The sequence below is a fragment of the Gymnoscopelus braueri genome (assembly GCF_963280865.1).
Source record: "Gymnoscopelus braueri genome assembly, chromosome: 2".
NCBI lineage: Eukaryota > Metazoa > Chordata > Actinopteri > Myctophiformes > Myctophidae > Gymnoscopelus > Gymnoscopelus braueri.
This window is the reverse complement of record NC_137604.1, coordinates 11,915,994-11,932,913: the sequence shown is the minus strand read 5'-3', so window position 1 is coordinate 11,932,913 and position 16,920 is coordinate 11,915,994. Positions and strand designations below refer to the sequence as shown.

General features: G+C 41.7%; 1 protein-coding gene across 1 annotated transcript; it reads left to right on the top strand.

Annotated features, from left to right (window-relative positions):
• Window positions 1-5,885: 5,885 nt before the first annotated feature.
• On the top strand, window positions 5,886-7,813 carry LOC308094135 (uncharacterized protein; the record flags this gene model as incomplete). Its single annotated transcript, XM_080440609.1, has 4 exons — window positions 5,886-6,686; window positions 6,769-6,845; window positions 7,047-7,490; window positions 7,699-7,813. Exons 1-4 carry the CDS (start codon window positions 6,522-6,524, stop codon window positions 7,811-7,813), a joined length of 801 nt encoding a protein of 266 aa, XP_080296735.1. The 5' UTR covers window positions 5,886-6,521.
• Between the last annotated feature and the right edge of the window lie 9,107 nt (window positions 7,814-16,920).

Genomic DNA, 16,920 nt, shown 5'->3' with positions numbered 1-16,920 from the left:
TATAAATCTGTTGTAGCCAGCATTTTATTTTATGCAGTGGTATGCTGGGGTGGGGGCATCAAGGCTAGGGAGCTAAACAGGCTCAACAAAATCATAAAGAAGGCCAGCTCTGTGGTTGGCCTCCGCATGGAAGGGCTGCAGTCGGTCGCAGAGAGGAGGATTAGGGACAAACTAAATTCCATCTTGGCTAACCCCTCCCATCCACTCTATGGCGAGCTGCAGGATAGGGTGAGCACCTTCAGCCAGAGGCTCACTCTCCTCCCGAACATGCACACTGAGCGGTACAGACTCTCATTCATGCCAACTGCCATCAGACTCTACAATGCCTAAGAACTCTCCCTAAATGCATGTTGTCGACCCTGGTCTATGTTGTGTCCATCTGTCTCGTTGTGTTTTGTTTGTCTGTTGCTTACTTATTTATTGTTACACTGTGCTGCTGTGACACCACAATTTCCCTTTGGGGATAATAAAGTATTTCTCATCTCATCTCATCTACCTTGCACCCACCAACCCACTCTTCATCAGTACAAAAACTCTCAAACTCAAAGATCTAGTGGATCTAAATACAGCTGTAATCATGCACAAGGCACATAATAAAATACTTCCACCCTGCATGCAGGAGCTGTTCGAGGCTAGGGAGTCCCAGTATTCACTCAGGGGGACGTGTATATTTAAAACAAGAAGTGTAAGGACCAACACAAAAGGCAGGTGTATATCGGTAAAGGGGGTTAATTTATGGAATAACTTAGATAAAGAACTAAAAATCACACCCAGTGTGAAGTGGGCGGTGTGGTCACAGTGGTCATCACAGTGATGGAAGTTCACTTAAAGAAAAGTAATATTGTGGACCAACCATTGTACACCCCTAACTTTAAAAAAAACATAAATGTGTTTTTTTTAAGTGCATAGTCCTATTTATAGGGCTATGCACATGTGTCATGTTTCACTAGCCAATCACAGTCCTGAATAGACTGTGATTGGCCAATCACGGTGCAGGGTTAGGGGGGTACACTGGTGGCCAATCACAGCGCAGGGTTGGGGGGGTGCAATTTCCAAACCTCACATATAGGGGCGGTTTCACCGCCCAAAAATGTGCAAAACAGTCACCACATTTAAAAAGATGTTCAAAAATAAGGTATTAAACAAGTATAAAACATTACTATGATAAAGCATACCAACTAACATTTAATCATAATGAAAAATATCAATGTACAGCAGACAAAGTTGACTTGAATAATTATGCCTCTCTCTGGACATAGTGACGTGCCCGTGTGAGTGTAGGTACTGTATGTATGTGTATAAGTGTGTAAGCATGAAATGGGTGTATGTGCTTAGGTGAGTATGTAAGTGTATGTAAATCTGTGTGTGGAGACAGAACCTTATTCTGTGTCCAATTAGCCACAGAGTATGGTATGGTGGTCCCAGTTGTTTTCTTGATTAGTTATTCTATTTATAGTGGCTCATAGGAATAGACTATGTGACAACCAGGAATAGTTTGGTGACCACAGGAGAGACTGGTGACAGCCGGAATGTAGACGGCATCCCGGGAGCAGTATGGGTTAGCGCCCCAGGCTGTATCTTCCGTGAGGAAGCAGCCCAACAAACCCGCGGTGAGGCCTTTAGGAGGGCCATTCCATTCCAGCAAACCGCAAGTGGAGCTAATACCATTAGACGGCCCAATCTAGTGGTATCGGCCCAAGGAACCATCACGCCAGAAGGAAATGTTTGGATCGGGGCGGTGCACCTGATCTGGCGCAGCGCTCAGGTCCTGGACCTGGTGAGACGAAGGAGGAGCCCGGCCAGGAGACAACCCACAGAGCCTAGTCCCTCCATGTGCCAGAGCCTCCCCAAGTCCCGGCAGAGTACTTCCGGAGAAGTGGACTGAGTGGCCCTGTCTTGCCCTATAGGACTGACCGTGGGTAGCTACTGGGACGTAAGTCGGGGCTTGATCAACCCTGGCTGGGTCACCTGGGCGAGGGTGTATGTTGTATGTTGCGAGACCCGAAACACCCTATGACCCCAGGCTACAACACTGATGATACGTCCCAGTTGCATCCCTGTGATGTTTTTCTTTATTGGTGAAGCATCGGTGTGTAAAAATGGAACCATATTCTGTGGTCAAAAATCACACAGTATGGTCAACCATAGAATCAAACTGTACTAGGTGAAAGCAGACTCTTTTTAATTATTTTTTTCCTGTCTTGGTGCCTGGATAGTCCTTCTGAATTATGCTTCGTTTCGCTATAACAATCCATATATATATATCCATATAACTCATCCAGCTCACCGACGTATCTTCAAAACCTATTGCTTTGAGCTTATCGATCATAATTGAGTAATTAACGGTGTCAAAGGCCTTCTGGAGGTCCAGCATGACCATGCCGCAATGTTTGCCATTGTCGACATCTTGTTTGATAGAGTCGTTCAAATAGAGAAATAATAAAAATAGAGAAGGCATGTGTCAGTGGAGTGGTTTGTTCTGAAACCAGATTGGAATTTGTAAATTAGATTTTTCTCAGCAAGATACTTATCGACCTGTTCATATCGTATCGTGAAATTTCTCACGATATGAAAAAAATGACCGATAGAAAAAAAAAAGGTTTGCTTTTTTTTTGGGGCAAGTTGGTGTAATGATACATTTTGTCCAGCAGAGCGCGCTGAGCTCACATTAGTAGACTACCATACATCTCTCTACAGTTACACAACAGTAGACTAAAGCCTCGCCAACGAAAGTGAAAGCAACATGCCAGTATAAATAATTGTGGATTGCCCTATAATAATAATAACGATAGGCTGAGGTGAGGCTATACTCACTTCTATTTTAGCATCATCATTTTGGCTTAGTTTGTTACGCCTCAAACAAAAACAACACCACCACAGCTGTGTTAATTAATTAATTAATCTACAGCGGGTTTGCGTATTAAGTAAAAGTATCAATACTGTAGGCCTAATATAGAAATAATCTGTTAAAAAAAATCAGTAAAAGTAAAAGAACAAAAATGTTGGTATCAAAATGTACTTAAAGCAGAGTCCTGCACAGGTCCAATGTTGAGAACCCGCGCTGCCCGTCAATAATCAGATCTGCAGAGTAGACCCACCCGTCACCCGTGGCCGTGATTATTTCAAAATACGAACCAGAACCGCCCGCGGCCGCCCGTCAAATAATGGACCTGTTGTCCGCCCGTTTATCCGTGATTATTTGCAGAGTCAAATGGAAATAGCCTACAGACAGTCACTCAATTAAGGTGTGTTGAAATGTGTTGAAAAGGATAGCATAGCAGCCTTCAACAATAGAGCTACATTCAGTGGTCAGGTTCGTTCAGAAATCAAGTGAAGACGGAGGGGCGAGCTTTAGCCACACGCGCACATACGCACTACGCATGTGTCATTGTTTACATCGTCATGTCAGGTGGTTTTAATTTGAAGGTTTAACAGGATGTTCAATGTGTTTTTGAGAGTTAAGATTACTGACCGGCGTGCTCCATGCTGTTGTGCTGTGTTAAGTTACACAAGTGACGTTGTTTGGGCGGAGACAGTGCTCTGATTTTCACAATAAAATGTTGCCTACCCGCGTTTAGTTCAGAACCGCCCGTCAGTATATTTTACACCCGTTTTCACCCGTTAAACGATTGCAGGACTCTGACTTAAAGTACAAAGTAGAAAGTACTACTCATTATGCAGAATGTCCTGTTTAACAAGTTTTCAAATGTATAAAAATCTTTGGAAAATAGCAGATCTACAAGCTTGTTAATCTGCTATTTTAGCCACATTAGCATTTATAGCTCCGCCAAATACAATACATCAATCTGTTAGATGGGGCATTAAATGAGACTTATAACTATTAATTCCAACGTGACATCTGTTAGACCCACGTTTTATATTCTGGAAGCTTCTGAACGTTTTTCTGTTGATCTAAGCTATTAGCTTCTGCAATATTCTCATTTATTATATATATATATATATATATATATATATATATATATATATATATATATATATATATATATATATATATTAGAGCATGATATGAGACATATCAATTCATTGATGTCACCGTTGCGTTTGTTAGGCTCCCATATGGATTCGTTTGATAATCAGTATAACTTTTATCATGTTATGCTGATCTGGGAAGCTAAGCTTATTATGTTAGCTGACTGTCTCCTGTAGCTTACAAGCATGTTATGGTCTCTGTCTGCAGGCTGCAGACTGCAGATTTATGTGTTCTTAAAAAACATAACGTTGTTAGACACACATTTAAACTTTATGATGGAGGACATAGGATGTAAAATGATGTGTACACTTGGCCATTATTAGATCAATGTATTGATTTTGATATGTACATTATTATTATTATGGTTACAGTTATATTGCATAGTTAAGTTTTAATACCTTTATACTTGGTTGTATGACACATGGTGAAAATTTATTATCTACAAGCTCACACAACCAGTCACATTGCGTTGTGATCTTGTAGATCTGCCATTTTTGAATTAAAATATGAATAACCTCCCTGTTTCTGTGCAAAGGAGAGTCCTGACAACCAGGATACCAGGTTCAGACACCAGTAGAAGATACTGGACAGTGGTGACAGGTATGTTCACTACAATAAGGTTTATTTTATTGTTTGTTAAAGGTTTGATTTCTATGCTAGTTAAATTGGGGGGGGGGGAATCAATACAAAAACAATTAAGTAAATAATTCTTGCATTGACCATCTTATTAACCAAAAGTCACAGTAGGTTCCTTGTGGTACTATTGTTAGTCTTGTTATTACAATACACAAACCTCACCTCTATGTGCAAGACATTGTACCTAAAGAATACAGCATTCTTTATGTGTGATTCTCAAAAGACTCTCTCTCTTTATGAAAATCTAATCGTTTCTATATGCACATCTTTTTTTTGCATACAGGGACCTGAGCACCATTCATCCCTGACCCACTGTTAGAGACCATCTCCCGTTGTACCTACACTGTGCCGCCCTGTCTCTCCTCCTGACTGACAGCTACCAGCTTGCCAAAAGTCACAGTAGGTTCCTTGTGGTACTATTGTTAGTCTTGTTATTACAATACACAAACCTCACCTCTATGTGCAAGACATTGTACCTAAAGAATACAGCATTCTTTATGTGTGATTCTCAAAAGACTCTCTCTCTTTATGAAAATCTAATCGTTTCTATATGCACATCTTTTTTTTGCATACAGGGACCTGAGCACCATTCACCCCTGACCCACTGTTAGAGATCATCTCCCGTTGAACCTGTTGTTATTTCAGCCATGGCTCAGTCTCTGTTCTACACGCGATGTTTGGAAGAACTGCCCAAAATGAAAGTGACTGATGTCCACAGAATGGTAAAGGCGAGCAGTAAAGCTCCTACCTCGTTATTGGACAAGGGGTTTAGACTGTATGTGTCCAGTTATGTCTTCAACTATGAAGGTAAGTAACGTTCATCTTTCCTTTTCAATATGTGTTGACAGAATACAATGAACACTAAGAAATTAGTCTTGGTCAATCTATGTTGTTTATCGTGTCATATTTTATGTCTGACAGTTTCAAATAAAGACAAGCTGACAGGAGAAGTCAGCATCAGAGCCTGTTGTTACAGGTCACTGAAGAAGAACGAGAAGCCGCACAATTTAAGTGTATGGTGAAATCTAGGGATGGTGTTTGGTTAGGGCTCCAGGCTAACGTTTTAGTTGGTTGCACTGGTACACCACAACGAGGCGTTGTCAGCTTGTAGATCTGCTATTTTTGGCCAATGGGGGGGGGGGGTTCAAGTGGTTATTGTAAACTAAAAAATAAATTAAAAAGGTTCCTATCACACAAAGATTAGGCAGTCCCCCTGTAGTAAATCTGAGGACCCTTTGGGTTCCTGGACCCCCTGTTGAAGATGCACACACATAGACAGACCTGCTGAATGTACAGTAAAGGTGCACTGGTGTGACCAAGTGAAATTTGTAGTTGCACTGGACAGATTTTTGGGTGCATGTCCTCCCCAAATGGGTGCACTCTGGAGCCCTGGTGGTGTTAGTTGTTGACTCTCGTCAACTGCCTGTGTTCCTGGCCCGTTCATGGCCTAGCTATCTGTTTATGGCCCGTTCATGGCATATTCTTCTGTTGTTTGCATGTTCATTAACTTGTTTTCTGTTCAAAGCCTGTACATGGTCTGCCTTCTCAATCATTACAATTGCTGGTAAGTATCAAAGCAGTCTTCAACAGGTAAGTTACTGCTGGGTTATCATTATCATTGATGTTTGTCTCATGTTACCTAAATGGTAAATGGTGCATTTATATAGCGCTTTTATCCAAAGCGCTTTACAATTGAATTCACACAAACATTCATACACCGATGGTGGAGGAAACCATGTAAGGCACCAACCTGCTCATCGAGAGCAATTTGGGGTTCACAAGGTTTGAAACAATCAAATTAAATCTTTCTTTTCTAATATTATTTTTCCCTTGTTTCTTTTTTTTCTTTTCTTTTCATTTTCAGGTTGTCCTGAAACATTCAAAGCCAGTCATAATGACTCGGCAGCATTGTTCGTGTGTCGCTGGAAGTGCGCTTTGCAACCACATTGTTGCATTACTCCTACAGTCAGCTCATTATTCTGAGACGGGTGCAAAAGTTGTCCCCCCCGTACACAGCTGCACTGAGACGGAGCAACAGTGGCATAAACCGAGAACCATGGTGAGTTCAAAATGTATATATATTTTTTGGTTATCATGTCATATTTTTGCATAGACCTAAGCACTCCTGAATTTACTCATAGGGGCTGAAACCTGGTCCAGTTGGCCAAATGATCATCACCAAGCCATCGAAGACAAGAACATCAGAAGGAGGAATTAGGTATGTAAATATGTACTACTGTTTTACTACTGACAAGGATAAACACTGAAAAGATTATTTTTGTGATATTTAGCAATACATACCAGTTTATTAACGTCATTCAGTAAATAAAATAATAATTTTCCAATGTTATTACATGTTTAGTTCTTAAGTATAGAAAATGTGGAGTATACCAACTAGCACCACTCATCTGTGTTACAGAAGCACACTCTACAAGGCTCTTGCTGGACCTCTCCCTGACCTCGCTGTGCTCAATGTTGAAGAGGCATACCAGAACTTTGACCCCCTGTCCAGGCCATTAGTCTGCACCATGGGGATGTCTGCAGATAAACCCATGGTTGAATCACGCTTTGGACCTGTCCAGGCGGGAAGTGTACTTTCCTACCAACAGCCCCCATTGAAAGCACACCAGATACTGCATCACGAAGATGCTCCACCGTTCCCCCCACTCCCCCTGAATGAGTACAGACTGAGACCAGACCAGCAGAGCAGACCAGACTTTGTCTTTAGTGAACATGAAGAATTTCACATAAAGTCTCTTCAAGTCTCATTTGCAACAGCTCAGAAAATTGAGGAAGCAACAACAGAGCAGAGTGTCAGTTCGGAGTGGAAAACGCTGCGCAAGCCAAGACTGACCTCTTCCAGGTATGGCTGAAAACTATTGATTATTTAATTAACGATTACCGTTTTATTTTTTTACTAGAATACCAAGAACACATTTTTTTGGAAAGCCCTTTTTAATACTTTCTCAATCAAATGTTGCACAACAATACCAAAACTAGCTGATCTACAAGCTCATAAGGCATCACATTGTGCCCTGTGATTATATTAACTGTTGCACCACTTCCTCCAGGTTCCGAGAGTCGTGCCATGTACGGACGCAGACGCAGCACCATACAAACAGCAGACATGAAGAGGGGCCTGGACATGGAGATCGAGGAAGCAATCGAGTATGCCAAGAAAAATAACATCAACTACTACCCGTGTGGCCTCGTGATTCACCCTGATATTCCCTGGCTTGCAGCCTCCCCTGATGGCAAGGTGTTTGACCCTTTAGAGAACCCACCTTTTGGTTTGGTAGAGTTCGAGTGTCCCAATGTACCAAGCTATGTGGACTGCAAATACCTTGAAAACACAGCATGCCTACTACTGGCAAGTTCAAGGCCAGCTACTAACTTCAGGCTTGGAGTGGTGTGACTTTGTTGTGTGTGCGCATGATGACATTTCTGTTGAAAGAATCTACAGGGATCCAGAGGTGTTGTCAACTATTCTACTGAAGGGTGGCTGGTTCTATTTTTATATTTATATGCAGAGCTTTTTAGGAAGGGCATAGATTATGGTTTGAACATGCAGTGAGCGGAAGAGGCACTCAGACTTAACTTGCGTTCTTTTCCAATCGACACCAAATCTCTTTGCCAAAAATAGCTGAGCTACAAGCTCACAACACGTTGCTCGATCTTACCTGATTTAGGACTGACTGTCCACACGTGTCGGTATTTTTCATATTCCATCCTGATTGGCTAAGAATGGCTTCCAAAGTTTGCAGGAGTGCTCCATTTTGAACAAAATTGCCTCACACAGCATGCAATTTCCGTGAAATCTTGCACGTAAATTCCCACTAGGCCGAGGAAGAAATGCCACTTAATTTTTTTTAAATCAGCCTCATGCTGGCACTAGAACAGGCTGATTCGTGTTTTACCTATAACTGCACTGATCTGTGTAAAACTTTGTAACCCTAACCCTAACCCTAGAGGCCAAGGAAAAACCTTCACCCTGCATTTTTCACATCTGCCTTTTATAGCACCACCACAAGGCCTATTTTTGCATATTACTCCTACAAATGCTGTCCAAACATCACGCAAATCGGTACATATTATCTCTTTAGTCAAGTGATCAAGACGGATCCGTCTGATCCATCAGATTTTTCACATTCCAGCCTGATTGGCGAATTCCAAACATTTCTGGCCCACACTAACCTACCTGACCTGGCGGAGACCTGTGCTCTCTAGTTATAGTTATAATGCTTGGCGAGTGTAAGCAATTGAAAAGCTTCCATGTAAAACAGAAACGTGAGGCAAGCAGGCTGGCACCAGCGTGACTCAGAGTTTCCGCTGGGCTCAGTGACTAAGTGCCGTTCATTACAAAGACATTCAGTTGATGCCAAAGCAAATGGACCTCTCCTCACCACCACGCAACCACCACCAGTCACAGAAATGAATTAAGTCCCCTTGAACAAATAACCTCAGCACCTCCTAACAGTGCAAAACATTATTTAGGTTTTTCGTTTGATGATAAACATGGTATGGTTCATAAAGGAGGAATATGTCTGAAATTGTGATATTTAAAGGAGTAGTTCACCCCCCAAAAAACATATTCTTTATCAATTACACACCCCATGAAGCCTTGAATTCTTTTTTTTTTTTTTTCATTCCTAAGCCACTAATTTGATGACCGGCGGAGTCTCCGGTACATTACCATCTTTCCGCCGGTCATCAAATTATTGGCTTAGGAATGTGACAAAAACTAAAGAATCTCCATGAATCTGAGTCTTTTTTTGGGTGAACTACTCCTTTAAGTCCCGCTTGGTTACCTATCCTCTTGTCATCCTTAAATCTCCCTCTGTCCACTGCTTTGCTCCACTACACCTGATCTGGGTCCTGTCATGTTTGAATGTTTTTATCATTTCCGTCTGGTTCTTAGGTCTTCACGCAGTAGCCTACCTCTCTATGAAGACTCAGTAATATTGCTTAGACGTAACACGCTCAAATATTTTGATTCTGTTGTATTTGAAACACTCCATTGGTCTTGTCAATACTACAAAGAAAGTGTGGCTAGTGATTAAAAGTGTTCAACATATGTGATGTGAGGATTGATGTTCAACAGCATGGATAAATACAGACTTCAGCTAAAGACCAAAGGCACGGTGAAGCTTAATCTCAAGCTTGGTGAGAAAATGACTTCATGCTATTTGTATCTTAAATATTTTAGTCCATGCTCTTATGTAGGACACCTATACAAATATTTACAGTAGAGAATATTGTTATAGTACAGCACTGTCAGATGTTACAGTAAGTGACAAGTAACTGCACGGTAGAGTGCTAGAACAGATCATTAAGTTATAACTGCACATCATTGTTGCATTTACTTGAAGCAGGTCAACTGTACTTCTGACAGCTCTTATTCATTGGAACCACACAGTGGGGAAGGGGGTCTGCTCGCTTCCCATTTCACCAAAAGGAGAACTTTGACTCTACCACAAGTCTACCCTACTCCCCTCCATTAAGCCTGATGAGTCATATCCTACTAAGAAGCCATTAGGATTGTCCAGTTATTAAATGTGATCTTTAGGTTATGTCCACACTGTTATTAAATGTGATCTGTAGGACTGACTGTCCACACTGTTATTAACCCATTAAGACCTGAAGCCGATTCTACATGTCTCCTATAAATCCCAACAGTATTCTGAAAAACGTATGTTTCTATATCAGTGGTGCTCAATATTTTTCATGTCAAGGACCCCCAGAATGATAAGTATTTGTGGACCCCCATCTCAAAATATGTTGTTCCAGGGGATCCTAGAAGCAAAGATTTGAGTTAAAAATGTTTCACTTTTTTCAAAAATAGCAGATCTACAAGCTCTGTGCGGCGCTATGAGCTTGTAGATCTGCTATTTTTGAATAGCCAAAGTGTAAAATAATGCTTTTTACCTCAAAAAATAAAAAAGCGTTCCAGGTCTTAATGGGTTAAATGTGATCTTTAGGACTGACTGTCATTAAATGTGACACCAATCTCTTTGCCAAAAATAGCAGATCTACAAGCTCGCAACATGTTGAGCTTGTAGATCGGCTATTTTTGGAGTTTCCTACAGAATATGGATGCTGTGGTTTTCCTTGTGACATACTGTATCATAAGGGGTATCATAATGTTAATCTGTGATATATCTGTGATATGACAAATGTATGGTGCAATAAATTAACAATGTAATTCATGGGGTACCGTAGATTTGAGTTTTTTACAGGGATCCCCTAAACCAAATTATGAGAACTGATTTTGTTTATACAACCCTGTCTCCACATACAGATGTACTTTCCTTACAAATGATAGAATATCTTATGTATCATGATAGGGCAGACTACTATAGTAAGACCAACAATAATGAGCAGTTGCAAATGTTAATAGTGAGAGCTGCACCAGTCTCATCGAGACTAGTAGGGTTGATACAACATAGTTAAAAACATACAAAAAGATTATTTCATTTGTGGGAAGGCCAAAACATCTGACAGCCATAATGACATCTTGTACAGGTAAGAAGACAAGGCCCTTCATATAGCATCATACATCATCATCTGCTCTCGTACCTCATTGTGTATGATGACAAATATAAAAGCTGCATTAAACACATCTCAAACGAAATATAGCAGCTGGCAGATGAAAAAAAGAATCAGAACAGCAGACCAGTATATATGACAAAGCTTTTATTAAACTCACTGAAGTCATTGACAATAATTTTTCTTCCATTTGTACAGAAAGTATACTTCTACAGCATTAGAAGTAGCAAGTACCCCACAAATGATCATGTATTCATTTGCGTGGGCATTTTGGGGTGTTTGGATTAAGAAGGAGGATGATGAGAACATCTATTTGATCACTGTTATCAATCTTTCCTGACCATCTCCCCTGATTACCAAAAACAATGCCTCACATTCAATAACAGCTTTTCTTATGTAAACAGTAAAACCACTGTATTTAATCTGCATTGCTTGTCAACCTTGAGTTACCTGCTCTGGCAGACACACATATATACACTAATCTGTATTATTATTGGTTTGCTGAGTGTTGGCAAAGACAAATTGGGGGTTGAAATCTTGAGCCGAATAGCCACTGTTTCTCTCGCAGAAAGAGAGAAACAGAGAAAAACAAGGAACAGGACACTGACACCGATGCAGATGCCGAAGAGGGTGAGGAAGAAGAGGATGAAGATGAGGAGGAGGAAGACGAAGAGGAGGAGCCTGCAGAAACTGGAGAAGAAGATGATGCTAAGCTTTGTTACAGGTTTAGCTCTAAATGCTTTTTACAGGTTTAGATCTAGAAGACTGGCCCCAAAAATCCTTTTAGTTAGGGAATTTTAGCAAAATATTTGGACCATCTGTGAAAAAATTTACTACCAATAGCTTTCTTCACCAATGTGTTCTTATAGGTGTCTAGAATCACCTCTCAAAAAGTGCAACCCCAAATCCTCGTGGAAAATCCTGGAGAGCCAATCAAAGTTAAGGAGCCCAGAGGGCTTGGGTGAAAAATATGAAAAGAAATAAAAGTCTTGTGAGGTGTCTAACTAGGGGTTTTCAGGGGTGCTGAATCCATTCCAACCATTATTTTTGAGTAAAAATGTCTCCCTGGCCATCTAATATTGGTATATTGGTTATTGTTAGTGTATAATCAGTGTATAATCAATGGTAGGGGATTGGGGTGTTGTTGAATTGATTCTATTTTGAAAAATAAAATAAGAAAATATTGCTAAACACTTGATAAGAGTGTACACCTACTGTGCACATGCTCAGTGGGATACACTGTCTGCATGTGGGGAAGGAGCGGGAGTGTTGCATCCTGGCAAATATGTCTGGACGATTTTAAGGTACGGTAGTTTATCTACTTTTTGGCATTTCTTTTCCTCTGCTGGCAAAACTTTTGATTACTGTGAATTTAGATGTAAATTTTCTCTAGCCTATTGCTTACATTGAACAATCATTAGTTAAACAATCATGACACTTGTCTTTTAGTAGACAACATGGAAGAGGATTCTGTAGCTTGTGGCTTAAGGTGCTTCATCTGTGGTGGTCCTGAGACTGAGATTCAAAAGCTCTCAAAAGTCACCCAAAAAGGCTATGCACAGATGTTGTCTTATTCTGAGAGTGTGGATGATGCAGCATTAATCAGAAGACTACATGAGGACTGGAAAAACTGAGATGACCCCAAACTAAGAGCCGTTTCACACTCAGGTCCCGGGTGCGCGCTCCAGACCGCTTGGCTAGTGTGAATGTAGCGAATCGACCCGCGAAACGGATAACCGTTCCGTTCCCGAAACCACCTCCGGAGGCAGTTTCGGATCCGGATCATGCGTTTTCGGGTACGGTACGCTGCAATGTGAAAGCAAGCGTACCATTAGACGGAAGTGGCCCGCTATTTGGAATAGGTGACGGTATATAAACTCGACAAAAACAGCCAACAAAAACACTGCTCTTCTAGCCGGTGCTACTGAATGAATGAAAACGCCCCAGAATGCATTGCGCACTTAAAGGGATACTCCACTTTCAAATAAAATAAACATTAAAAATATATATTTAAAAAAATGAAAGAAGTTATGGCAAAATCATGGCCCCCTCACACATTAGAGTGTGTTAAGGTGGGCTGGTGCATATTACTCTTAAGGTGGAACATAACAATTGAAATAATAATCAACTTATATTATGGGAGCCTTTCTAACAATTTTACTCATTCAATTCTGAACCGATTCTTAAAATTAAAAATTCTCTATTAGCTGTGAAGGGCCTTCTTTCATGTCTATCAGTCATGAAACATTGGCGGGTCTCCATCGCGCATTTCAGGTGCGCGAGCAGCGCATATAGTATATCTTGTGGGTATCTTGTGGAGTTTCAGCTACTATGCATCCCAGAAATATATAGCTTATAAGGCTTTGTAATTTGAAATTTGTAAGTAAATATGGTAACTCATTTAGATGTAGGCCTACGTAGGTTTATAGTTTCCCAAGGACTATAGCCGTTTCACTCATGATGCAATTTCTCTTTCATAACAGATACATACATGTGCCAGATAATCCCCACACCAAGAGAGTCAAAAAAGAAAAGACGTTGGATTGATGTACTTTATTTAGACATGAGAAACAGTACATGGAAGTACAATTCACAATACAAGGTTTCAGTCATTCAGTCGGACTTCACTGTATAGGCTATAGTTGCCTTTTCATAAATGATATATTTTTGTACTTAAGCTGTCGTGAAAGTTTATAATATTTAGAGAAATTTAAAGTTTCAAATACAAAAGTATTAGTAGTTGTGAAGGTTAGCAAATTGGACATTTAGACTGAATGTTTCCTGTATCCTCATCTTGCGCTAATGCACACAAGTGTTTCACCAGGTTTTATTTGTGTTGTTTCTCATAAGCGTACATCCGTTGTCCGTCAACAACACAGAAGTCTGTGGCTTGACTTCTGTGCGCTCACTGTGTTGAGCGCTCAGTGCGTTCTCCCCGCTTCGGGGCGAGGCTCCCCAAAGACCGTGCACTTACATAGATCGCCTCCCCTCCCCAGCATAGCTCTCCAGCCTATATTTCTGCGCGACGACCACAAACATTGGCGCATAGTTGATGACGTCTGTGTCCACAGAAGAAACACTATGTGCATGCCGCCACCTATAGGATCGGGGGTATACATGCAAGTGTTCTCTGATGCGATTGGATCTTGGGCAGTGTGAATGCTGGCCAGCCAAGCGTACTGGGGAACGCTTCGATTCAAACGGATCCAGTGAGAAACCGCCCTAAGATACCATTTGGAATGCAAAACCGAGCTATACAGTCGTGCAAGAGGTATATCCACTGGAAATCGTACGTTTTTTTCAATGTGATGAAAGTTGCCACTTGCAGATTTCAATCCTATTCTATGTTGTGAGTGACATCATAATTTAATAAAAACTTTAAACATAATCTATTCTTTAGAGCAAGATGAGCAAGACCAACGGCCAGACAGGAAGAAAAGACGCAGGGCATTGTCTGGGTCAAGTAGTTCAAGTGCTAGCTGGCACACTTGATCTACCATAATACTTGCATCCTTTGCAATGAAGGTATCAATGCTGGCACATTGAAAAGAAACCCTGGTAAGTCTTTTGTATGTAAGATTCAAATGAATTTTGATAATTGTTTTTCTTGCTCCTCATTGTAGGCTTCCACTCAAAGTAGAATAATTTAATCATGCACATACTGTATGTGGCTACCTTTTATCCAGACAGAGCTCGGCAGTTGTATCGTGCACCTGATAATGTCTACCAGGACCAACTGAAATGATACGTAGCCTGCGAGTTAGTTCAGGCAGTATACACTCGAGAGGTTACACACTGCGGTTATGCAGGCGCTTACGGCGCTTACTACAATACTATTACTCAGACCATACGTCATAGCTGACGTGACATCAGCTGACCAATCAGCGGGTTATTTAAGCTCACCTCAAGTCTCTGTTCATTCTGCTGTCATTTGTCCCCTGGTCTGTTGGTATGCAACTGTTGGCTGCTCTAGCTCTTCTCTCTAGCCTTATTGTCGTCATGTCCTCTGCTCACTCCGAGTCGGACGACGACATAGGCCTATTGTCCAATCCTGATAATGGTCCTGATGATCCAGACGAGGAGGATGAAATTCCCCCTACTGAAGTAGGTCTGTCACAGAAAAGACGTAGCATTCGTGGCACTCGAAAATTATCTGACTGGCCTGTTGAGCGTATTTTGCAAAGCCTCTATGCCCGTAGCGTTCCCGTGACTCCAGGTCTAAGCCACGAGCAACTGCTGCAGTTCTTGGTCAACTCAGAAGAGGTGCATGCAAGCCGGGCGGGCGATCATGTTCAAGTTGGTGCGGCAACAACACCCTCCACCGAGTATGCCGGTAAAGGAAAAGGTCCAGCTAAAAAACGCACGGCAGGTCGCCCCGCTGGTCCCGCTGCTTCTACCAAGAAGAGTAAAAGTACTCAACCGCCCAGTAAAACTACCGATGATATCATCATGTCTACATTGCTAAGCATGAAAACTACACTTGACCAGGTGAATATCAGGATCAACGCGCTAGAGAGTAGCAGCAACAGTCCAGGGGTTTCCGGTTCATCTACGGGGTTTTCCCCAGGGACAACCACAGTGTTTTCCCCAGCAGCATCTGCAGATACGCCAGCAGCCGCTAGTATCACGCCATCCCCTGTGGTCAACGTGGCGCATCAGAAAACCTGGGGTACAGCAGTTCCAGGCCCTTCCACAGGCGCTTCTTTCCTCTCTCCTGCTGCGGCCATCTCTGAGAGTCTCAGGAAGCATATCATTGCAGGTAAAAAATCTCTGAGATGTTTTAGCTATATTTATTAAAAGCGCTTCTTCTAATTGTTCGCTTTTTCGACAGGGCATGACGTTAATCTGGTCAAGATTCTGATAAACGCAGATGCTACTGATAGGAGACTGGTGGACTGTGGCGATGTTACTTTTGTGCTAAAAGATTCGGATCCGAGGCTAACTAAAACACTGACATTAGCAGAATTTATTTCAGCGTTTGGGGTCTATAGAGACTGCATCTGTGAGGTTTACCCTCAGCGTAGAGAAGAACTGGACACGTACATGGCCATTATAGCCGATCTGGCTGTATCTTATGGCGGGTCCTTGTTTTTCGAATACCATAAAGCCTTTTCTTCTAAAGCTGCCATGCACATAGTCAAATTTAATCAGCGCTTGGACTGGTCAGTGGTTGATCTGACTATCATTAGTAGACATTTCTCTGGGCAGAAATTTCTATGCTGCGCAGTCTGTGGTTCTTTTAACCATACTTCAAATTTATGCCCCAAAACCGTGGCGAAGCACGGGTTGCCTCAGCAGCCTCAGGCAAATATAAATCCCCCGTCCCAGTCCAACTCATGGCAACCAAAGAAACAGGTGCGGTATTCACCAGGAAATCAAGTTCCTACATGTCTTAATTTCAATGATGGTGTATGTTCATTCATCAATTGTAAATTTATGCACATCTGCAGTTGGTGCGGGGACAGCCACCCGAGATCAGTCTGCCCGCGGAGAGTCCGCCCCACAAAATCAGCGAAATAATAAAGAAGCATCCGTCTACGCCTGTGAACGTTCCTGCTTTGTCCAAGGCCCTCAAGAACCATCCGAATCGTTCTTTTGTGAACTATTTAATAACTGGATTAGTTCAAGGGTTCATGGCTGGGTTGTGTTGGCTCCCTAAAATAACTCATGTCTGCAAAAATCTTCAGTCTGCGCTTCTAGAGCCCAAGGTAGTAGACGAGCTTCTTGTTAAAGAAACTACAAAAGGT